Genomic DNA, 26,060 nt, shown 5'->3' with positions numbered 1-26,060 from the left:
CCCCTCACCATTCCAGGAGCCAGGCAGCTTTGTCTCCTGGAATGGTTTGGGTTTCCTGCAGGAACCACACCGCATACTTCCTCTCCCTGAGGACCGAGAGGTTCTGGAACATGCGTTATGTGTCCCTGCTCCCTTTGGTGTTGAGGCTGGTTATGGTAATCTTTGTTGTCAGAAGTATGTGCTACCATCACCCAGAAAAAGTGCAAGAAGGAGAGGACATTTTTATATCTTTCTCTCCTTCAGAAACCCAGCAAGAAATGTATTGACCCTCTGCCGGGTGTTCTGGTCCATCTCAAGGGCTTTTAGTGCCTTGCGGGTGGGCCAGAACACCAGTGGATACGAATGCCACCGGTCCAAGGCCAATTTGGTGACTCTGATTGCTCGCCAAAAAAATCCCAGAGCTCCCCAACGGGGATGAGGGGGGAATCAACAATAGGAACCAAAGCCCCCATCACCTCACCGGGCTCCAATGACTCTGGGTCGGCAGTGGTGCTCGCTATCGACTTCTCATCCTCTCCCCAGCTCGCCCTCTCCTCCCCACCTCGCCCCCCTCCCTCCCCTCCCCCCCACCTTGGCCCTCCCCAAGCCTTGCTCCCCCACCTCCCCCTTGACCCCTCCCCACCTCACCCCCTTCCCCCTCCCAACACCCCTCCTACCGCCTTGGCCTCTCGCCCCCTTGCCCTCCCAGCTCGCAACGTCACCCTTGCCCCCTCCCCCTCTCCCTAGACCCCTCCCCCTCTCCCTTGACCCCCTCCCCCTCGACCCCTCCCCTGCCCCTCCCCACCTCACGCCCTTCCCCCTCCCAACTACCTCATCCCCTCCATGCTTCCCCCTCCCACATCCCCTCCCCGTACCCTAACCCCTCCCACCTCATTCCCTCCACTGCCCTCTCCCCACTCTCATGTCTCCCTTCCCCCCCACCTCGTCCCCTCCCACCTCGTCCCCTCCCATCTTGATCCCTCCCCTCTCGCCTCCTCTGCCCTCCCACCTCTCCCCCTCCCTCCCACCTTGCCCCCTTCCACCACATCACCCCCTTGCTCCCCACATCACCCCTCCCCACCACCTCACCTCCTACACCCTCCCTCCCATCTCGCCCTCCCCTCTCCCTCCCACCTCCCCTCTCCTCCACCTCCTCCCCCCACCTCGACCCCTTCACACACCCTCCCCTACCCCCCACAAACCCTCCCCTTCCACCCCTCCCTCTTCCCACTGCGCCCCCACCCTCTTCTCCCCTCTCCTCCCCTTCCCCCTCCTCCTCCCCCTCCCCCCTCCCCTCCTCCTCCCCTCCTTCTCCTCCTCCCCCTCCCCCTCCCCCCTCCTCCTCCCCTCCCTCCCTCGCCCCCTCCCTCCCGAGGGTGGTGGAGCCTCTTGCACGTTTAGCTTTTGTGCAGCTGTGAATTGTGCAGCTAACGTGTGTGTAGGTGTGTGATGCCCGCGGCACGGGCTTGAAGAGAGGAAACCGAGTGGACAACACAGCTCCCCCCTCTCAGACTAATATCCCCAACACCTCTTCTCATGCATGACGTGACCTTTGATTTCAGGTTTAGACAATAGGCTTTCAAAACTTGGTGAGATCTAAACCGCTGCAATTTATGCTTACAGCTCACACCGTGGCTTGCAGGTTTTATTTACAAAATGCACCCAGTATTAAAACCGCAAGATTGTAAGCCTGATATCGAACGATTGCACATCGCATTAACTGGAAAACAAAGTCACCTTCCTCTCCCCGCGCCCCGCCCAAACCAGCTGAGGGTCTGGTGCCCAGCCGGTACTCAGTTCCAAATGTCAGTATGTCTGGAAGAACCCACCTTCAGCCCATACTCATCCTGGCCCTTTCTTGCACAGGTACGTGTCTTCAGTTTAACAACCCCTACATCGAAAAGGCTGTAAATTAAGCTGATGGGAATATTAGAATGTATATGTGTTAAATTGCATCGCAAGTTAGAGTGGAAGTAGTTTTATATTGTTCTTTATAGAGTTTCTTCTGGTCGCTCTATATTCAAGAAAGGAGATATATCGAATTCAATTATAAAAGTCGCTCGTCAGCTCTGATTATTTTTGTCCCGTTTCCTTCCAGAGGCATTCCACTCGCCCTCTTCCTCCCAGAAATACATGTTTTGTGTTTTTGTTTTTTGCAGTAGTCGCCGGCAATGTGGGACAATTACCTCCTAAGAAAAATGCAATCACAGGACAGACAGTGACTTTTCACTGCTCGTTCCCGCTGTTCAGAGATAAAGATAAAATCGTAGTGCGCTGGTGGAAAGGTGGCGAACGGGAATTCTTAAACTCGCAGCACGATCCCAGGAGAAGCTTCAGGGTTGAGAGCAAAGCGAGCGCCATTCTGCGCTTCCAGAAGGTGCGTTTTGGAGACGCTGGACTCTATTATTGCAGAGTGGAAGGAGAATTTACTGGAAATGGGACCGGCACACAGCTGAATGTAAACGGTGAGTGATCATTCACAGCGACGTGGAAAATATAACAGTTACATTTACAAATAATAGCAATCGGGTCCAGTGATATAGGACAGAGGGATGGCGTGAGGAACGGCTGGGATGGATAAAGCTGTCATTAATTTCTCATTTGTGACCCTTCCTTATGGTACATTTACAATGCACAGCCGGCCATTGTGATTGTGGTTTGAAGCTGGCAGAATTTGGCCACAGAAGGTCAGCGCTTTTGCTGTTGGAAGTTCAGAACAAAGAACAGAATGCTGAGTATTGCGCAAATCGGCTCATACCTCGGCATTTTTCTATTGGGTTCTGGGGTTTCCGTGAGCCCCTGCTTTAGCTGCTATTTCGAAATCATTTACTGCAGAAAGTGACATTCATTTTCAAATATATACTTCACAATCTTCTCTGGCAGTTACAAGATGTCGTTGAGAAATATAACAAGTGTTTGCAATTATCTATCACCTCGCGTTCGGTGAAATCGCTAATTAACCCTCCAGTCTTGTGTCCTTTACGTTTAGAACAAAATCCGCTACTTTTAATACACCTTTTTAAACCTTTCATTATTACTCCCCTCAAAAAGTTAGTCGGGGTTTTCTGAAATGAAAATCGAGGGCTTGGCAACACAGAAGCGTAAACCTGGGCTAAGGTATTTGCTGGGCGGCTGCAGGACGGAATCTTTTTTTGTAATAATAACAGAAGGTGTTAGAAATATTCAGCCAGTTTGGCAATGTCTGTGGTGAAAGAAACAGAGTTAATGATTAGAATCGAATATGTCTCTTCAGAAGAAGAATACTGAGAATTTCAGAGTTCTTGTCCAGGATACATTGGAGGTATTTCCGCGGAACTGAACAAAAACAGATCCGAATAACATGGAAACTTGTCCACGGGAGGGTGAAGAATGTTTCACGTTAAACGATGTTGTGTAGGATTTGTCTCTTAGACACGAGTGGAGATTTTTTTCTGATTGGGAATCTGGAGCGAAATGGTCGTCAACGATGTTATTTTGAACCAATTGTTCCAGTTCGTCAATTCTCCCAAACTCACAATGCCATTTCACTCGGATCAGAGAGATTCTAAAGATAGAGGATTATAACCGCATTGTGGCATTCCGCCGACTCCAGTTATTGCTCGACTCTTGAGCATCAGACGGTGTTGTAAATCAAACATGAAAATATTACCGCCACCTGTAATTGATACAGTCTGCAATTTAATGTATCCGCAGCTCTCCTCCCTTTGCTTAATTTGTTTAAGTATGCTCCGACTAGGAGTATCAAAGGCATTTTAAACAAGAGGCCAAAATTAAATTACCCTCTATGTAGTCAGAGGTACATTACTGAACAGAGGGTTGATAGCGAATCGACAAGCCCATGTTACATCTCTCCAAAGTTTTATTCCATTGATATCCTTCGTTTAGCATTATTGCCAAAATCACTCCCAGTCGCCCTAAAGTATTGTTGCGAATTATTACAACAAACTGCAACTTTCCCCACAGATGCTGCTAGACTTGAGTTTTTCCAGCATTTTCTGTTTTTGTTTCAGATTTCCAGCATCCGCAGTAATTTGCTTGTACCCTGTATTAACTGGCCATTTTGTTTTAAACTCACGGGCTACACACAAAGAATGAGATTAGCAAACGCCGAAATTTCGGGAGTACACATGAGCGAAATGCGTCCCTAAATGAAGTTATTAAAACTATTAGAAGGCGTGTTGGTGCTGCGGCTGTTATTTCAGGAGCGATCTTCAACAGGACGCGTCTCCTCATGGAGAGAGTGTTACAAGGGCTCGTCTGCCGCATCTGGCCCGCCGGCTCTTCCTCTGGTCTAAGTGAAATACCCATAAAATTAATCCCAAATCTACATAACAAACTCTTCTATCCCTGTAAAGTAAAAGTATTTAAATGTTAAAACTTATTTCAACTTTGTATCAAATGTATGTTCTTGTTAAGTTGTTAACAGACAATTCAGTGGGTTTAAACCCAACCATTCACTTCAACCTTGACGCACACGAATAAATAGCTAATACCCAGCTAATAACTGGGTAAGAAAATTCAAAGTCTGAGTCTGAGGCGAATCTTTAATCGTCGTTTGAATCAAGGGTTAGCCTTGGGATTTAATTTGTGGTGCACATTGTGCCCTATAATTTATGACCTTAGCTAACAAACAGTATTTCTGAATTCTAATATAAATTGGGATGTTTGGTGTATTTTAAAAATGCTGTCACTAACCTGAAGTTAGATGGCCCTTCACGCGCCTGCCGTTGTAAATGCAAAGAGTGCAACGACTTTTATCTAGTCGTTTTCTTCAACATTCCAGATATTTTGAACCTTACAACAAAACAGGAAAGGTAAAGAATGACAATTTCAGTTTCATCCAGCGACTCGCCTTTTACCCATAGCACCAAGCTATTGTTTAATTATTGCATCATATTGCTGAACGCAAATTATTTACAGCATAGATATACCGGGAAAATGGACCGTCTGGCTTATCTAGTCGATGTTAAGAACCTAAGATAAGAAAGTAAGAAATATGACCTGGGGGAGGACATTTGACCCTTCCAGCCTGCTCCGCCATTCAGCTAGATCTTGACTGACATTTTACGCCAACTCGGCCTTCACGCGCTATTCTATTAGCCCTTCCATCCCTGTCCCAATATCACTTCCATCCCTGGCCCAATATCCCTTCATTCCCCAGGTACCCAAAAACCGATTGATCCCTGCATCAATACAATCAACGACTGAGCGTCCACCGCCCTCTGGGGTAGATAATTCCAAAGATTCACAATCCTTTGAGTGAAGAAATTTCTCTCCATTTCAGTCTTAAATGGTCGACCTTTATTTTGAAACTGTCACCCCTTGTTCTAGATTCCCCAGGCAAGGGAAACACTCTCTACCCCATCAAGCCTCTTTTAAAATATTTTACAGGTTTCAATTAGATCAACTCACATTCTTTTAAATTCTGGGAAACATTGGGCAAGTCCACTCAGCCTCTCCTCATAGGACAATTCCCTCATCTTTTTCTGAGCCCCTGTTGCACTCCCTCTAGGGCAAGTATGTCCTTCTTTAAGTACGGACAGCAAAACTGCACATGCTACTCCAGGTGTGGTCTCACCAATGCCCTGTATAATTGTAGTGAGACTAATTTTACTTTTATACTCTAATCCCTTTGCCACAAAACTTAACATATCATTGGCCTTCCTAATTGCTTGCTGTACCCGCATGTTAACTTTGTGTTTCTTGTACAAGAACACACAGGTCCCCCTGAAAGGAAACATCTTCCCAGCCTCTCACCATTCAAAAAATATTCTGCATTTCTATTTTTTTTACCAAAGTGGGCAACTTCACCTTCACCATATTATGTTTCATCTGCCTTGCTCTTGTCCACTCACCCAACTTGTCTATGTTTCTCTGCAGCCTCGTGGCTTACTTCTCTATCTAACTTTGTATCATAAGCAAATTTGACTACGTTGCACTCACTCCCCTTATCTAAGTTGCCAATATAGATTGTAAATAGCTGAGATCTAAATATTGATCCTTGTGGTACCCTACTAACTGCAGCCTGTCAAACCAAAAATGCCCTACTTTTTTGTTTTCTCTCCATCCATGCTAATATATTACCACAAATCCTATGAATCCTAATTTTGTTTAATAACCCCTTGTGCAGCACCTTATTGAATGCTTTTCGAAAATTCAAATGCACTATCTTGCCTTTATCCATCTTCCTAGTCACATCCTCAGAAACCCTTAACAGATTTGTTAAACATAAGTTTCCTTTCCTAAATCCACGCTGACTCTGCTTAATCATATTATAATTTTCTAAGTGCCCTGTTACCATGCTCCAAACAATAGATTCTCCATTCTGCCTACTAATGATGTTATAATAACTGGTTCATTGTTCCCAGCTTTATCTCTTTCTCATTTATTAAATAGTTGGGTTTATGTTTGCTACCTTCCACTCCTTCGGAATTGTTTTCAAATCTAAGGAATTCTGGATGATCAAAAATTCATCCATTATCACTTGCAGCTCCCTCCTTTACAACCCAGTATGCAGGTTATCAGGTTCAGGGATTTGTCACCTTAGTCCCATTAATTTCTCCAGTACTATTTTTCTACTCATACTGATTTTCAAGTTCCTCATTTTTGCTAGACATTTGGTAGCTCATTATTTGCAGAATATTTTTTCCCACCGTGAAGGCAGATACAAAATATCTGTTTAATGTCTCTACCATTTCCTTATTCCCCATTATAATTTCAATTTTCTCTGCCTCATATGGACCCGCATTTACTTTCACTAATCTCTTTCAATTTACATATATGTAGAAAGAAAACCACAATCGGTTTTTATGAATTTAGTCATAGAGTTATACAGCACAGAAACAGGCCCTTTGGCCCATCATGTCTGTGCTGTCCAACAGTCACCCATGTATTCTAATCTCATTTTCCAGCACTTGGCCCGTAGCCCTGCATGCTATGGCATTTCAAGTGCTCATCTAAATATGTCTTAAATGTTGTGAGGGCTCCTGTCCCTACCAACCCCTCAAGCATGGTGTCCCAAGTTTCAATGACCTTCTGGGTGAAAAAGAAATCCTCAAATCCCCTCTAAACCACCTGCCCCTTCCCTTAAGTCTATGCCCCCTGGTTATTGACTACTCCGCTAAGGGGAAAAACTTCTTCCTATCTACCCTATCTATGAACCCATAATGTCCCCCCTCAGCCTTCCCTGCTCTAAGGAAAACAACCCGAGTCGACCCAGTCTCTCCTCATAGCTGAAATGCTCCTGCCCAGGCAATGTCCTGTTGAATCTCCTCTGCACCCTTTCCAGTGTGCAATCACATCTTTCCTAGAGTGTGGCAACCAGAACTGCACACATTACTCCAGCTGTGGCCTAACTAGCATTTTATATAGCTCCAACATAACCTCCCTGCTCCTATATTCTACTTCTCGGCCATTGAAGGCAAGTATCCTATCTGCCTTCTTAACTACCTGAACTACCTGTGCTGCTGCCTTCAGGGGTCCGTGGACATGTATACTAAGGTCCCTCTGATCCCCTGTACTTCCTAGGGTCCTACCATTCACTGTGTATTCGTTTTCCAAGTTAGTCTTCTCAAAATGCATCACCTCACACTTTTCTGGATTAAATTCCATTTGCCACTGCTATGCCCATTTTACCAGCCCATCTACATCATCCTGTAAGCTAAGGCTTTCCTCCTCACTATTTACGACACCAATTTTTGTGTCATCTACGAACTTACAGATCATACCTCCGATATTCATGTCTAACTCATTCATGTATACTACAAACAACGAGGGTCCCAGTACCGATTCCTGCAGTACACCACTTGTCACAGGCTTCTAATCACAAAAACAACCTTCGACCATCACCCTCTGCCTCTTGCCATTAAGCCAATTTTGGATCCAATTTGCCAGATTGTCTGGATCCCATGGGCTCTTAACCTACTTGACTATTATCCCATGCGGGACCTAGTCAAAAGCCTTACTGAAGTCCATGTAGATGACAGCAACTGCACTACCCTCATCTACACAACTAGTCACATCCTCGAAAATTTCAATCAAATTTGTTAACCTCTTTTTTCTTAGTCTCTTTTCTCTCTCCTTATCAATTTCTTGGCCCTCCTTTTCTGAATATTAATACCCTTACTAATACTCAGGCTTACTGCTCATTTCCAACTTTGTAAATTTCTTCCTTGACCTTTTCTTATCCTTAGCTCCTGTGGTTAACCACGGTTGAACCACTTTTTCTGTGGATTTTTTTGTGCCTTAAGGGAATTTATAGTTGATGCAAACCATGTCTCAATTCTTGAAGTGCCAGACATTGCTTGTCCACTGTCATCACGTTTAATGTAGTTTCCCAATTTATCTTCGTCTACATAGTTTATTTTAAAATTTAAGACCCTAGTTTCAATCTTAACTAAATCATTTTCAAACTCAATATAAAATTCTATTATTTTATGGCCACTCTTCCTCAAAGGTCCCTACAAGTCTATTAATCAACTCTTTCTCATTGCATAATATTAAATCCAAAATAGCCTGTTCCCTGGTTGGTTCCTTACCATACTGATTTATACAACTATCTTCTTTACATTCCATGAACTTTCCCCGTCCACACTGTTACTGCCAATTTGGTTTGCACAGCCTAAATGAAGATTACTGTTCCCCTGACTACTGTATTATCTTTATTTTATGCACGTCTAATTTCCTGATTTATAACCTGCCCTACACCATAACTAAAGCTAGGTGGCCTACAAATAACTCCCAACAATGTTTCTGCACCTTGCTTTTTCTTAGCTCCCCTTTCTCCTTCAGGCACCATGTCCATGGCGACCATGGGCTTTCATTGTATTGCTCGATTGTTATGTTTGGCAAAGTACTGCAGTAGTTTGCTGTTGCCTTCTGCAGTATGACTGACCAGGAAACTCTCCAGCTCTTTCCGCCTGCCATCAGGCGTATTGGAAAGATTTACAGGTTGATGATCAACCTCTTTGGCCACATCATGAATACACCTTCCATGTTCTTAGCTCTACCCTAACTGATTCCACTTCTTGATTTTCTGAGTTAAGATCCATTTTCTCTCCACTGACTTCACCCCATTCTTTATTTTCAGGGCTATCCTCCTCCTTTTCTATTTTGCCTATGTCTTCTAAAAGTTAAGTATCATGAATATTTAGTTGCCAACCATGGTCACTTTGCAATCACACCCCTGTAATAGCTATTAGGTCAAACCTATGAATTTCTGTCTGTTTTTCCTGTCCTTTTTCTTAAACTTTTCACATTCAATCAAAAATCTTTATCCTCTGGTTCTAGACTGATTTCTTATAATTTCATAGATTCGTTTTAATTGTAGATTAGGATAACCTTATTTAACAGCCTTGGGTTTGAATTCAAGCAGCACTTCAGAGGCTTGGGCACATGGGCTGAAATTCGGTGCAATCCAGACGGAACAATAAGCTAAGTACATGACTACCCACTCGGGTGCAAGTATAAAATCTCATGGCACTATTTAAAAAAGTCGTGTTGTCCCAGTGTCCTGGTCAGCATATATCCGTCAAGCAATATCATCAAAAAGCTGATCTCATTGTCTATCACAGAATCGCAGAATTGTTATGGTGCAGAAGGAGGACATTTGGCCCATCATACCTGCACTGGCTCTCCGAATGAGCATTAAGACTCAGCGCCATTATTCTCCCTTTTCTCCGTAACCCTGCACATTGTTTCTATTTAAATAATCATCTATTGCCCTCTTGAATGCCTTGATTGAACCTACCTCCATCACACTTCCAGGCAGTGCATTCCAGACCTGAGCCACTTGCTGTGTGAAAAAGTTTTTTCTCACATTGCATTTGCTTTTTTTGCAAATCACTTTAATTCTGTGCCCCATTGTTCTTGATTGTTTTACGAGTGGGAACAATTTCTCCCTATCTACTATGTCCACCCACCTCATGATTTTGAACACCTCTATCAAATCTTCTCTTAGCCTTCTCCTTTTCTCCTCTCCTCTTTATAGGAACTTGCTGTGGCCAAATAGGTTGCTGTGTATTTTGTTGGCTGCAAAGTGCTTTGGAGCATTGTAAAAGAGGCTATGTAAATAGAAGTTCAACTTTAATAGTGATGTGCATTTCATCTGACAAGGGAAACAATCAGATGGAACTATTTTTATGGTTTAGCTCCTGACAATAAATAACATCACAGCATCTTTTTGTGATTTTAAAAGAAAAAAATGCTCTTTAAGGTTAATGCTGCAGAATGCAAATCGTCCCATTTGGACACCCAGTATTAGCCCTCCGTCCCTCCGTTTGGGAGGATGCACCTCCCAGGTCAGGTGTAGCATAGCCAAATGTAGTTTCACTTAGGCAGTGCAAGTTAAAATTCCACATTTTTCCCTGCTTTGAGGTCATTTCTCACCAGTTTTGTGAATGTTTAAATGAAAATGAATTTAAATATTTGCATTTTAATTATGCTTGCATGTCCCTGAACATAGTGATATGAAGCAGAAAGATAAACTTAATATGAAAATGTAAACATTCAGGAAAAAAAACAGTCTTAGTTCCATTTTTTATGTTAAAATGTCTGCTAGAACACATTGAGAGGAATGAAAATTCTATGGTCTTTATGTTGCACCATGTAAACATAGGCATAAAGATTTCATGTGAATGGAGATTCTAGTGAAATTGGAAAGAATACATTTAGAATTTTACTATAAACTTTAACCAAGAGAACTCTTTCCCCTTAAAGGAGAATCTATAATTAGATATTGAGTTTCACAATAAGGTGTTGTCCATTTAGAACGAAGCTGAGGAGGAATTTCTTCTCTCAAATTCGTGAATCTTTGGAATTCTCTACATCAGACAGCTGTGGAAGCTAAGTCATTGAATATATTCAAGGCTGAGACAGACAAATTCATGAACTATAGGGCGTCAAGGTAATAAGGAGCAGGCTGGAAAGTGGAATTGAAATCAGAACAACCATTGTTTTATTTAATGGCAGAGCAAGCCTGAGGGATCATCTGGTGGTCTCCTGCTCCTAATTGTAATGTTAAGCCTTGAAGCTGTACTGTGCGATAGTGTGTAAATGATTTAATGTATTTATATGAAATTGACCCACATGAATGCACTTAAACTGTTGCTATACAGAGTAACCAGCAATTTTCCTCCCCCACAACCGTGTAAGAGCTAAATCTATTAGTGTTTAAAGAAGATTGCACTGTCACCTTTTAAGGAAGGCTTGATGAACAAATGAAGAAGGGAATAGAGAGATATTAGGTAGCATGGGAAGTGGATCGTTTGGTGTATAAACACCAGCATAGACTAGCTTGGCCGAATGCCCTGTTTCTGTGCTGTAGATTGTTGTGCTGGGTCTTCTATTAAAATTGGCAATTATTATTCTTGTTGAAACAGTATTCTGGAAAAAAGACATAATTAGTTAAAATTTTCTTGATCCTAGCTAATACAAATTTAGAGCAACAGAATAGAATCATAAAATGGTTGTGGCACAAAAGGACACCATTCAGCCCTTCATGTCTGTGCCAGCTCTCTGCAAGAGCAACTCCTGCTCCCCTGCCCTTTCCCCAAAGCTCTGCATTTTTTTTTTTACAAATTTAACAAAGTGAAATGTCACATTGTACACAAGTAGTTTACATCATTTACCATTAACATTCAGCTCCCTCTCTTTTATCTGTTGAACAGCAATGGTGCTTAAATATCCAATGTGTTAGCCTGGGCAATGAGTTTCATGAAACATTGCAATTAAACCCAATTGTAGCCTGGACTGATGTTCTCAGTTGACATTTCCACAAGCACTGTTAGGTAGCTATTTGAAACGTGGGCTGATTTAATTTTCTCTATCTAGCTCTGGGATGCTTAGCCAAATTTTAATTATGCAAAAATGATACTAGTTAAGCCAGAGCAGACCAGAGATTGAACCAACAAACAACATATTCACTGAGTAAATTCTTGGATAACCTACATTTTTGTATGCAGTGTTATTGCATGACAATGTGTTGTGAACACACCATGTTTCTCATTTTTGCTTGTTCTCGGTTGCCCAGCTCTGAAAATTGATGCAACATAATTGACAGCCAGAATGCAGTTTCGATGAACTACGGAACAGTTAATATTCATAGGTAAAGCACAGCTGCAATATTGTGAACTGCTGTCCAAGAGGAATATATCAGTATATCGTATCCAACTTGGAAATTCAGAAACTTGTTTGTTTTTTAATTTTTCTATAGCTTCTCCACACCCTCTGACGATTTTGCCAAAGTTTTCTGCAAATGGCTCTCTAACGTGTTTGTGTAAAACATCTGAGTTCTATCCTGCTGATGTCACCATTGTTTGGCATAAAGATGGTCAAAAAGTTACAGCTGGAGTCAAGACATCCAGCGAGAAGAATGCTATGGGACTATATGAAGCTTCCAGTTATTTGGAAGAGCCACAGCCTCCTCAGAGTGGGACTGTTTATATCTGTGAGGTATATCACTCGACCCTCAAGGTTCCAACTTGTGTCAATTACACTGTTCGCTTTGCAGGTAGGAACAAAACCTATTTAATTGTAAAAGCATTGTATATTGTGGTTTCACTGCATTTGGTAGGAAATATTTTCACGGTGATGCCAGGAAGGCAGTAAGTGCAGTGCTGGTGATTTTTCAGTTATTGTGAACTCAGTGGAGCTGGTTCAGACTCGCAGTCTATCAGCTGCATCTGCTGAGCTCAGTGATATGATTTTACACAACTTTTAAAACTTAATTTTATTCAACGTTTTCCTTTGTTCTCCCTGTTCCTTTCCTCAGCGCCCAGAGCCTTGCTGATGTAATCTCATAGCACCTCACTTAATTGCTTGATCTTCATGTGTGATCAGGACACATATGCATGCTCACATGCACGTACACATGTAATTGTCAATGGAAATCAATTAGGCATTTTGGCTGATCTGTTCTTTTATTCTCCTTAGAAGACTAGTATTAAGACCAAAAACAAAAATACCTGCAAAAACTTAGTGGGTCTGACAGTATCTGTGGAGAGGGACACAGTTGACGTTTCGAGTCTGGATGACCCTTCATCAGAACTAAGACATATAGAAATGAAATGAAATATAAGTTAGAAGAAGCGGGTGGGACAGGAGAGCTCGATAGACGGCCAGTGATAGGTGGAAGCCAAGAAGAGACTGCCAAAGATGTCATAGACAAAAGGACAAAGGAGTGTTGACGGTGGTGGTATTATCTAAAAGATGTGCTAATGGGGACATTAAGGGTAGCAAACAGGACAAGCTAGTGGCAGATGGCCCTAGTGGGGGTGGGGTGGGGGGAAGGGATCGAAATGGGCTAAAAGGTGGAGCTGAAACAATAGATCGAAATAAATTTAAAAACAGGAGGGAAAAGAAAAAATAGTGTGTAAAAAAAAAAAAATTATAATTAAAAAAAACTATAAATTATTGGAATAGTGGGGGATCGGAAAGGGGGTGGGGATGGAGGAGAGAGTTCATGATCTGAAATTGTTGAACTCAATATTAAGTCCGGAAGGCTGCAAAGTGCCGAGTCGGAAGATGAGGTGCTGTTCCTCCAGTTTGCGTTGAGCTTCACTGGATCATTGCAGCAGGCCAAGGACAGAAATGTGGGCATGAGAGCAGGGTGGAGTGTTGAAATGGCAAGCGACAGGGAGGTCTGGGTCATGCCTGCGGACAGACCGAAGGTGTTCCGCAAAGTGGTCACCCAGTCTGCGTTTGGTCTCTCCAATGTAGAGGAGACCACATTGAGAGCATCGAATGCAGTAGACTAAATTGAGGGAAGTGCACGTGAAGTGCTGCTTCACTTGAAAGGAGTGTTTGGGCCCTTGGACGGTGAGGAAAGGGGAAGTAAAGGGACAGGTGTTGCACCTTCTGTGGTTGCATGGGAAGGTGCTGTGGGAAGGGGTTGAGGTGTAGGGGGTGATGGAGGAGTGGACCAGGGTGTCCTGGAGAGAACAATCCCTGCGGAAAGCCGCCAGCGGGGGGTAAAGGGAAGATGTATTTGGTAGTGGAATCATGCTGGAGTTGGCGCAAATGGCAGAGGATGATCCTTTGAACGCGGAGGCTGGTGGGATAATAAGTGAGGACAAGGGGGACCCTATCATGGTTCTGGGAGGGAGAGGAAGGTGTGAGGGTGGATGCGCGGGAGATGGGCCGGACACGGTTGAGGGCCCTGTCAACCACCGTGGTTGGAAAACCTCAGTTAAGGAAGAAGAAAGACATATCAGAGGAACTGTTTTGGAAAGTGGCATCATCAGAACAGATGCGACGGAGGCGAAGGAACTGAGAGAATAGGATGGAGTCCTTACAGGAAGTGGGGTGTGAGGAGCTGTAGTCAAGGTAGCTGTGGGAGTCGGTAGGCTTGTAATGAATATTGGTGGACAGTCTATCACCAGAAATTGAGACTGAGGTCAAGGAAGGGAAGGGAAGTGCCAGTGATGGACCACATGAAAATGATGGCGGGGTGGAAATTAGAAGCAAAATTAATAAATTTTTCCAGATCCAGAAGAGAGCATGAAGTGGCACTGAAGCAGTCATCGATGTACCGGAGAAAGAGTTGTGGGAGGGGGCCGGAGTAGGACTGGAACAAGGAATGTTCCACATACCCCATAAAGAGACAGGCGTAACTGGGGCCCATGTCCCAGTACATTAGTATTAAGACCACTTGCAGCACATCAACAGATGCTCCCTCTGGCTAGCCTAACACAGATTATGATTTAAATTTGGGACTTTTTGACTGAACATGAGTGAAAAGACAGAAGACAAAAAAGGGCAAAAAAAAAACAAAGTAACAATTTAAGTCAACCCAGGAGTTACATGGTCACCATCATTGATTCTAGATTTAATTAATTAAATGAATTTTAATTTTCCAGCTTCTGTTGTGGTATTTAAACTCTTGTGTCTGGATCATTAGTTCATGCTTATGGGTTGCTTCTCCACTATACTACCATTGCTCATTGCTGCAGCTTGCCGTTTTGTATGATTGAAGTACAGATCTCAGATGATATGTACTGAGGGCTACCAGACAGCAATAACGTGGCAATTTGTGGATGGTAATTATGAAAGATTAAAGTTAGAGTGAGAGTAACTGAGAAACATGGTTGTCTCACTATCCCACCAATTGTTTTCAAGTCACCAGAGAGTTACTTGTTAGCGGAGGTCAGTGGATGATGGCCCTTCATAAGTTTTAATATGTTTGCAGAACTCTGCCTTTCACATTTCACACTGACATGAGCAAGAAGCGATACCTTGCTGACCAGCGGTTTCACTGTTTGATGCACACTAATTCTTGCAGGACAAAGGGGTCTTAGAGCATATAACCTAATAAGTAAAAGATAGAATGCATTCCCATTGGCAGTAACCTCATGTTTTTCCTACCTTTCGTCACCCTCCTCTTCTAAGAGACAGACATCTACCACATCACCAGTACCTCATCGACATGTAAGTTTAGACACTATCTGTCACCAATTATTTAACCCACAGGAGACAGGCAACTTAATCTGTCCTCTCAGGTAGTCGTGAAAGATTCCTTGACACTTTTGAAAGAAGAGCAGGGTAGATCTTCCAGTGTCCTGGCCATCATTTATCTCAACTAACGTTATTGAAACAGATGAAGCAGTCATTTATTTCATTGGTGTTTGTGGGACCTCACTGTACACAAATTGGCTGCATGTTTCCAACATTATTACGATAACTACACTTTAAAATGTACTAAGCTGGCTGTAAAGCACTTCAGGATTGACCGAGGGTGTGATGCATATTTATATAAACGTAAGTTCTTTCATTAAGCAGGATAGACAGAAACAAATGGATGCCAATAATCCTAATTATTCATGTGATTTCTATATAAAGAGTTAAAGATTCAACATTTGACTATTGAAATATATGCAAACCGAGATATTGTAGCAAGAGTTCAAGCAATAAATACATGTTTAAACATCTACTCTGTTCAGCATTTCTAATTAAACTGTGTTCTTTACCAGCATATTTATAATTTCTTTGGAAATAGGAGCAAAAGTATTCACAAACATTTATGAAGTTGTTGCTGCATTTTTACAAGTGTGTTTCCCCCAGTGTAAAAATCTTTTATTGCTGCTTTATCTTGGACATACCTTTTTTAAAAATTATGCCTGGGGGAGCTTTATTTTGATCTAGACCAAGGCAAGTGCTGCGGAGAAGAACATTTTCTTCCTTTGAGCTTCAAACACTTCTGAGTCCAATTAAGAACACACAAACACACAAAATAGGAGCAGGAGTAGACTATGCAGCACATTGAGCCTGTGCCACCATTCATTGTTATCATGGCTGATCCTGGGCTTCAACTCTACATGACTAAGATGCAGAGTAAATGCTTTTAACATCATCTTTATGAGAGCACCATCAACTATACCCATGCCATTTGTTCACTCCTATTAGCCAAACTTGTTTAATTGATATAACCTATCATTGCCATCCTGGACTTAATCGTGGACAGCTTCAGCCCACACCAACCAGGAACAAGTTTGAGATTCTCACACTCGTTACACCTCACGAAGTGGAAGTTTATGGGTTTGACAGTCATGATTCAAACCTTTTAAGGCCCAAGAGCAGCAATTGGAATATTGGGTGTGAAGACTGGTGTTCTGTATTTGTGCAGGAAGTGTATATTCATAACATCACCCATATAGAGCCATGAGAAAGAGCTGGGGTCTAAGAACCTGCTAACATACTGTACCACTTCTGAAAGTGAATGACTATGTTTTTGTTTTGCATTTGTCTTGCAGAAAATGACTCCAATCCCACTTTTCCTTGGTGGATCTACCTCTGTGGAGGAATAGCTTTACTGCTTCTAATTATTGCATTGGCACTTTGTTGTAAATTCTGCTGTTGCAAAAAATCTAAAGGTAAGGAGGAGCCACCTCATTACATTAATGGTTGGATTTCTTGAGTTAATATTCATCAATTATACAAATACAGAAATGATAACAGATTGAAAGGATATGTGAACTAATTTATTAATCTGCAATAAGTAAACTTTAGGATGAAAAATTATACTTCAATTCTTAGATGATATTTTATGCAATTTACTTTTGAGTTCATCAAGGTGAACAATGTTAATTTTGCAGATTGGAACACTTCCATTCTGGGCACTAAGAACTTCCAGATTAGGTATAGCATATTTAAAGCCAGATAAAGCTCCTCCGACTCTCTACAGAAATGTGGTACAATTCAGACGGTTGTATCTTGAATCGTCCATTAGAGCAATATTGGTTGTGGGTGCACTTTGAAAATGGCACTCCCAGCTGGTGTGTTAACCTTCCAATGCCTCAGGATTGTGCCTCAATTTTGAAAGTGAAGGTGAGGGGGTGAGCAGCCAGCAACCCACAGGCCTCCAATTAAAAAAATGAAAGAGGAGCAGGAGTGTACCATACAGCCCATTGAGCCTGCACTGCCATTGAATATGACCCTGGCTGACCTTGGGCTTCAACTCTACTTTCCCACCTGTTCCCCCTATCCCTGGATTCCCTGAGAGACCAAAGATCTGTCAACCCAGCCTTAAATGTATTCAATCTTGGAACATCCACAGCCCTCTGGGGTAGAGAATTCCAAAGATTCACAACCATTTGAGTGAAATAATTTCTCCTCATCTCAGTCCTAAATGAGCAGCCTCTTGTCCTGAGACCGTGCCGCTCATGCTTTAGATTTCCTGACCAGTGGGAAAAAATCTCTCATCATCTATCCTATCAGTTTCTTGTATGTTTCAATAAGTTGCCTCTCATTCTTCTAAACTCCAGTGAATATAAGCCCAATTTACTCAGTCCCTTATCATAGGACAACCCTTCATCCTAGGGGCTAATCTAGTGAACCTTCTCGGTAGCGCCTCCAATGCAACACCTTAAATTCCTTAAATATGGAGATCAAAACTGCACACAGTGTTCCAGATAGGGTCTCTCCAAAGTCCTATACAATTGTAGCAAGACTTCTTTATTCCAATACTCCAATCACCTTTCAATGAAGGCCAATATGCCATTTACCTTCCTAAATGCTTGCTGTACCTGTATGCTAACTTTCTGCATTCCTTGTACAAGCACATCCAGGCTTTGCTGAACGTCAACATTTACAAATTTCATATTTTTCAAAATATATCCTGCTTTCCTATTCTTACGACCACACTTCTCCACATTATACTCCATCAGCCACCTTGTTGCCTACTCACTTAACCTGTCTTTCTCTCTTTGCAGCCTCTCTGTGTCCTCTCCATTTGATTACCTTCTTACTGAGCTTTATATCATCAGTAAACTTAGACGCAATATTAATGACTTAGATGAAGAGAGTATAGATTGTATATAGCTGAGGCCCCAGCCCTGATCCTTACGGTGCTCCATGAGTCAGTCTGCCAACTTGAAAATGGCCCATTTACACTCATTCTTTGCTTCCCGTCCATTAACCAATCCTTTATCCATTGCCATATATTGCCCCAAACTCCATGAGCCATTGCCTATTAACCTTTTGTGTGGCACCTTATTAAATGCCTTTTGGAAATCCAAGCATATGACAAATACTGGTTCCACTTCATTTACCCTACTAGTTACATCCTCAAAAACTCTGATAAATTTGTTAAATAGGATTTCCCTTTCGTAAAACCATGTTGACTTGCTCTAACTATGCTATACTTTGCTAAGCGTATTGCTAAAATTTCCTTATAATAGATACCAAATAATAGATTAACTGTGACCTGGTGGAGGTCACAGGTTTAGAAGATGCTGTGGAAGGATCCTTGGTGAGTTTTTGCAGTGCATCTTGTAGATGGTACACACTGCTACCACTGTGTGTTGGTGGTGGAGCGAATGAATGTTGAATGTGGTGGATGAGGTGCCAATCAAGCAGATTGCATTGTCCTGGATGGTGTTGAGTTTCTTGAATGTTGTTGGGGCTATACTTCTCCAGGCAAGTGGAGGGTATTCCATCATAGTCCTGACTTGTGTCTTGTAGATGATGGGCAGACTATGGGGAGACAGGAGGTAAGTTATTCGCCACAGGATTCCCAATCTCTGACCTGCTGTTGTAACCACAGTATTTTTATGGCTCGTCCAATTCAGTTTCTGGTCAGTAGTAACTTCCAGGATGTTGATAGTGACTAGCAGGCTGATCACAACTTAGCATTGGCCAAACCCGCCAATTTGCTACCAACCTTTCTACATGCCCTGGTACACATACCTGGCAATGATTATGGGAGCCAATCTTTTTAATGTCTTGGCCAACAGGCAGATGCAGAGCTGTACCATCATCTACAAATACATTCAGCTGGAAACAGCAACACACAAGGATAATAATAGTCAGTTGTTTCTTGAAACTTGGCTGAACCTCTTTGCAGACCTGTTTGCAATGCTAGTCTATGGAAAGATGCTACAAAAGAGTGGTACAGAGGGCAACTACCTCTTCAATATCTCAAGCAGCATCACCACAAGCTACACTAACATTGGACAGTAGAATATTATTCAAATGGAGAGAAGCTGCAGAGTTTTGCTGTACAGGGGGATCTGAATGTCCTTGTCCAAGAAGAAACAAAAGTTAGCATGCTGGTACAGCAAGTAATTAGAAAGGCGAATTCAATGTTGGCCTTTATTGCAAGGGAGATGGAGATACTGCAACTGAACAGGGCATTTGTGAGACCGCACCTACAGTACTGTGTACATTTTTGGTTTTCTTATTTAAGGAGGGATATACGTGCAGTGGAGACAGTTCAGAGAAATTTGACTAGCTTTAATCCTGGAATGAAGGGCATGAAGATATACTCTTATGAGGAATGTTTGAGCAGTTTGGGGCTTTAGTCATTGGAGTTTAGAAGAATGAAAGGGCCATAGATGCTGAGAGGAATTTTCCTCTCGTGGGGGAACCTAGAACTAGGGGGCACAATTTAAAAGCATTGCGTCTCCCATTAAAGTTTGAGATGAGGTGGAATTTCTTCTGCCAGCGGGTGGTTAATCTTTGGAATTCAGTATTCCAGAGGGCCGTGAAGACTGGGCCATTGAATATATTTAAGGCACAGTTAGACAGTTTCTTGATCTACAAGGCAGCCAAAGATTATTGGGGCAGGCAGGGAAATGGAGTTAAAACCACGGTCAGATCAACCATGATCTTGTTGAATGGCAGAACAGGTTTGAGGGGCCAAATTGGCTACTCCTCCTATTTCTTAAGTTCTTATCAGGTTGGGCATTTGTTATCCCACCATTATTCTGCAGGCTCATACATAGACCTCGGGTTCCCTTTCCCTTTTGTTTTGCAGTCTGTTTTTAAATTCCCTTTCCCTACAGCCTTGGCAAAGATTGCTAAGTGCCTGAAATGGCTTTTGGACCATTTCAAGACGTTCTGAATTTTAGTTGCTGATTGTGACACTGCTTTTCATTGTTCCCACTCCCTTAACTCTGAGTTACATACAATTTTCCTCTCCCACCATTACTGTCCTTTCTAGACCTGTTTGACTCTACATATTTTCTTGTGAATAATTATGCCAATTAGTTTACAACAGAGCATTCAGTACAACAAAGAAATGGTTGTTTTCAACTGTTTAGAAACAGTTCTTTTATGTTGTTTGCAAATTATGCAACAAGTCTAACCTCTTCTGTTTTGTCAATATTTAGACCTTCACCCACTGAATTAGTTATCTACATTATTTCACCACTAAATTTTGCCTCCAAGAAGATTGATATCCACATTAAGACTGAATACTTGCTTTCAATTATTTTCAAGATTTAAATCCTGCTATATCGAAAGAGGCTCTCTTATGACCAATCTTATCTGTTAGTGCATCCTTCTCTTTCTTCTTGTCTCCAACTTCTCTCTATGTTTTCTTGTCTATCTTTATTTTGAAGATACTACAATGGTCATTTATCTATTGAATTTCCTCTCTTGTTTTTTCTAAGTTCAAAATAAGTCATCATACACACTGTACCTCCTCCCTGTAACCTCACTTTGTTGAAATGAAGATTCATGGCACTGTCTCAACCGCTAATTGTGAAACTCCCTATCTCTGATGGTCTTCACTTCCTCTAAAAATCTACAGGGATTTCAAAGCCGAGCTTGACATTGACTAATTATGACTCCCTGAATCAGATTTTTTCCCTTTTACTCTCTTCAGCTTTAGTTTTATCCTACACTGAGTCTTGGTCTGTAACTTAGTTTCCCCAATTTGTAATGAAGTCTGCCTACTCTGAATATAGTAATAAATTATTATTTGCATTCATTGAAATTATGAAAGAAGAATCGCTTTATGTGAGCATTTCTCTGAAGAGAGCAAAAACGGAAACCAAATCCCAAGTTTGTCAGTCATTGCAGCTGTAAATTCATTTTCAGCCAACATCTGTTCAACTCACAAACAACAGATGCTCCATGTGCCTTTGGCTCATTGCTCAAAAGTCTCAATTTAATTAGGAAGTGCTGATTTAGTATTTGAGAGCTCTTTTTGCATTTAATTTTTCTTCTGAGTTGATTGCAACTTCCAAGATTTCTTTTTATTGTTATGAAGGTTGCTGGATGAAGCAAGTATGGTATGTTCTTACCTGTATTTTTCAGTCAGAAGGATTAATATTCTATTATATTTCAGCAGTATACTGTTAAAGTCTTAAGCAAGCACTGCCACAATAAGTTTCGGGCGGGGGAATGTTTTCTCCCACGTGTAGCTGAAGTTTCCACCGCAATACCACGGAAACGCTAGTGAGAAGCCATTTACAAAGTTATTCCTGGGTCCGCGCTGCTCTTCTGCTGAAGTTACAGTGGATGAGTGAGAGAACATATTTGATGCTTTCATGCTTTATAAACTGGGAGGCCACTCTCATTTGTCGTCTTGATGACATTAGCTGGCAAGTTCTCAATGAACTAGCCCACACAGGGAGACCACATTTCAATTGTCATCAAGATGCCCCTGGTATTGATGTCCCTCAGGGCTCAATTGAATTTGCACTGGTCATGGATGATACAGTTAGCGGCTCTAAAAGTGGACTAGGAGGGGTGACATAAGTACAATTGTGGCTGTGCATCACAGAGCATGGAACACGTCATATCAGCCTGCTCACTGAGGTCTGTCCACCATCTGCCATTTCAGGAGGCTATCAAATGCATAACCAAACTCGCCATCACATGGCGAACTTTTACCATCAACCAAAAGTAGTTGTGATAGTGGAGAACCTCAGGAGAAGTAACCCCATTAGCCTCAATTCATATTTATAGAAACCTTAATTGTTTAAGATACATTAGAAGCAAATAGTACAAACTTTTAAGTAATAGGTTATTTTAAATATACAAAAGGTTACTTTTTTATCCTTTTGTGGGATGTGAGCACCACTGGCAAGGGCAGCATTTGTCTGTCTGAGAGGTGGTGGTGAGCTGCCTTCTTGAACCACTGCAGTCCATTTGATGTTGGTTACATGCACTGTGCTGATAGGAAAGGAGTTCCAGGATCTTGATCCAACGACAACGAAGCAACAGCAATTTAGTTCAGGATGGTGTGTAGCTTGCAGGGGAACTTTCAGGTGATGGTGTTCTCATGTCTCTGCTGCCCTTGTCCTGATAGGTTTATAGAAGTTGTGGGTTTGGGAGGTGTTGTTGAGTTTCTGCAGTACATATTGTAAATGGTACACGCTGCTACCAGTGTGTATCAATGCTGGAGGGAGTGAATGTTTAAGGTGGTGGATGGGAACCAATCAAGTGGACTTCTTCGTCCTGGATGATGTTAAGTTCCTGAGCAAAAATGGAGCTGCAGTCATCCAGGCAAGGGAAGAGTATTCCATTTTATTCATGATTTGTGCCTTGTAAATGGTGAACAGGCCTTGCGGAGTCAGGAGGTGAGTTACTTGCCACAAACTTGCCAGCTTCTGACCTGCTCCTATAGCCATAGTATTTATGGGGCAGGTCCAGTTCAATTTCTGGTCAATGGTAACCCCCAGGATATTGATGGAAGGGCATTCAGCACTGCTAATGCTGTAGAATGGGATTTGGTTATATTTTCTCTTACTAGGGATGGTCATTGCCTGGCATTTGTGTGGCATCAATGTTACTTGCCACTTATCAGCCTACATCTGAATGTAAAATAAAAATGTTTCTCCCTTTTAGAGCCTAAAGTGTTGATTTCTGCTTTGTAGGTTAAGGTGCACATTGGCTAGATTTTCTGGTCCACAATATGCTTTCAGACTATTGTGGTTCTACAGCATCTCTCCTGCAACACTATTTCAATTTCATATTCTGTGTCAATTATCCTTCATTACAAGGATTGATTCACTTGTTTAGGGCTTTATGACAAATTGGTTATCACATGTTGTACCATAATTAACTAGAAGGAGACTTGAACCTCAGCCAACATCACTAAAACAGATAAACTGGTGATTATCTCATTGCTGTCCATGGGGAATGCTGTTGAAAAATTGATTGTTTCTTATGATACAATGGCAACTACATTTAGAATATACTTGTGGAGTGATCTGGGATGTTATGAATAGTGTTACATAAATGTGTAACTTCTTAGAAAATTGATTAATTCAATAATATGACAAACACAAAACTCCCTGGTCAACATGGTTCAAAATACCAATCCAGGCAATAAAGTTGCTGACATATCTGAGGTGTTCCGCCATCTTCTGTACCTTATATTTCATGCTGCTTTTCTTACAGCTCATGGAAACAACATTCGAATGAAGCAATGCGTTCGCTGCTCTGAGCCAATAACACAAAATCCCAAATGCAAGGAACAAGGAGTAAAAAAAGACAACACTCAGACGCCATCTCAAAGGAATCCAAGCAGAGTAGAAAAAATTAACGAAACTGCACCAAAGCGCAAGGAGCACCGTAAGAGAGACAGAGACCCCACGTGTGCCTGATAGTGGGAAAACAAATTTGAAAAGTATCTTGTAAAAATCATAGTTTCTCTTTAAAGAACACCATCATTGTATTCTTCATAAGTGATTCAACAAGGGGATCCAGCAATAAAATTACTGCATTTATCTGTACTTGATTACTCTTTGAAAGATTATTTCTGTTCTGTGAATTAATATTTCTGAATTGATAATATTTTTTATCTCTGATCACTTTCGGTTGTTATGACAGGGTCTTCAGAAAGGTGTTCATATTTCACTGAGGATTCTTGTGAGCGAATTAGTTTCTGAAGGAGTCCCACATGTTGAAAAGTGTGATATACACATTTCACTCCATTCCAGTGCTCCAGCCACACACACTCTGGAATTTGTGTGCCTATTCACTAACAGCTTATAGAATAAATTGCCTCATTCATATCCAGTACACAGAATTTGATTCCATCGTTGACAGCCAGTATATAAAATTTCATTCTCCATTCATACCCCTTCCATGGAATTCAGGGCTATATTTGCACCTGATTTGGGCAATTTGGAATTTGTGTGCTAGTATAAAATAGGTGACAGGGAATCAACACACCGTTTTACATCTCAAATTTTACCACCACTGCAGAATTTTAGTGCCCATTTCCATCCAATATGTTACATTTTATTGGCTCCTTATTTAACAGCTATTTCAGGTGCTGTACATCTCATAACATTTCAGTGCCCTAGTCAAATAAATGATGTAAAATTTTAATTTCCTTTTACATTCGGTGGATTGAATTCCAATTCGCATTCAAACTTTATGCACAGAATTCTAATACTCATTGAAATCTGTTGTCCAGAATTCTGTATCATTTATTTCTCGTTTGCAAGACTCCAGTTTATATCCAATTTCAGTTATCAATTTCTGTCAATACTTCACCAAATTACATGTTTGATCACGTTCTAAATTTACATTATGCAAATTCTTATATTGTTATGTAAATCAAACTATAACACCGTACTAATCTAAAAGTGGTAGTAGTTGAGGGATAACCAAGTAATATTTAAAATCATAGGAGGCCTAGTTGGAGTAAATAGGGACAACCTATTTACCTCAGTAAAAGGATCAAAAATGAGGGAGCATGGAGTTAAAGTTATTAGTGGAAGGATTAGGAGGGAGATGAGGAAACATTTTTTCACCTAGTGGTTGGTAGGGACCTGGAACTCTCTGCCTGATGGAGTGGTAGAGGCAGAAACCTTCACAATGTTTAAAAAGCATTTGCATGTCTACTTGAAGAGCCATGACCTGTAGGGCTACAAAACAAGTGCAGGAAGGTGGGGTTATGCTGGGTAGCTCTTCATCGACTGACACGGAGGAAATGGGCCAAATGCCCTCCTACCGTGTTGTAAATTTCCTATAATTCTATTTTTATTAATTTCATATTCCAGTGACTGTCAGTAGTAAGTTATTTATACTGTTATCCTGCACCAAATATGATTTGTTATTAAAGGACTGTGTTCCAAATATGTACTTTTGTACAATACTGTTATGGTAATTGAGCTAAAATATAATTAAAATATAACTAACTCCTTTGTTTTAAAAATGTGTAAATGATGAAGTACAGCACAAGAAGCCACACCAGTTTATTGGTTGCATTAAATAGTCCCTCAGAGGCTTTTGCTTCTTCTTGTTTTGGGATATGACCTGATACTAAAAATCAATGAATAACTTATCAATCTGTAATTTATGCAAAAAGAAAAGCCACTTTTAATTCTGAAACACACTTGATGAAAACCTACTTTAAGCACGATTGTTTTATTCACTATTTTCCATTCTATCTCATGTCACAGCATCTGTTACCTCATCCTAGTGATGGAATTTTCATCACTAAGCCTATTGCTCTCTGAGTCTCATCACAGCTGATGTGTATAGCCATGCACTTTCTAAAATGGGGCCAGTCTATAGAAATTGACAGATGAACCCGATCTGTTTTTGTAACCACCCTGGAGCCTGGAACTACTGAGATACGTTGTAGTTGATATCTAATAAAGCACGAACACATGATTGATGTTGGGATTTTCCTTTCCTTCCTCGGTCCCCATCACACTATTTGATTTACAACTCAGTTAGATACATTGGGCTGAATTTCCCCAGAATTGCACTAATGCGGTAGCAGGCGGGTAAAATGGAGTCCTCCCCACCGTTGAAAATGGCGGGTTTTCACGCCGTATTTTTCCAAGCCCACCTCATTATATATTCACTCCTGTGAGACACGCTGGACGAGCTCCATG

At 41.6% G+C, this 26,060-nt stretch overlaps 1 protein-coding gene across 1 annotated transcript; it reads left to right on the top strand.

Annotated features, from left to right (window-relative positions):
• The first annotated feature begins 1,528 nt into the window (after positions 1-1,528).
• LOC144681891 (immunoglobulin lambda-1 light chain-like) lies at positions 1,529-25,837 on the top strand. Its single transcript, XM_078544000.1, has 5 exons — positions 1,529-1,845; positions 2,139-2,444; positions 12,191-12,487; positions 16,725-16,844; positions 23,605-25,837. Exons 1-5 carry the CDS (start codon positions 1,791-1,793, stop codon positions 23,808-23,810), a joined length of 984 nt encoding a protein of 327 aa, XP_078400126.1. The 5' UTR covers positions 1,529-1,790; the 3' UTR covers positions 23,811-25,837.
• The last annotated feature ends 223 nt before the right edge of the window (positions 25,838-26,060 follow it).

The sequence above is a fragment of the Cetorhinus maximus genome, chromosome 6 (assembly GCF_964194155.1).
Source record: "Cetorhinus maximus chromosome 6, sCetMax3.hap1.1, whole genome shotgun sequence".
Taxonomy (NCBI): Eukaryota; Metazoa; Chordata; class Chondrichthyes; order Lamniformes; family Cetorhinidae; genus Cetorhinus; species Cetorhinus maximus.
This window is presented reverse-complemented; position numbering and strand designations above follow the sequence as displayed.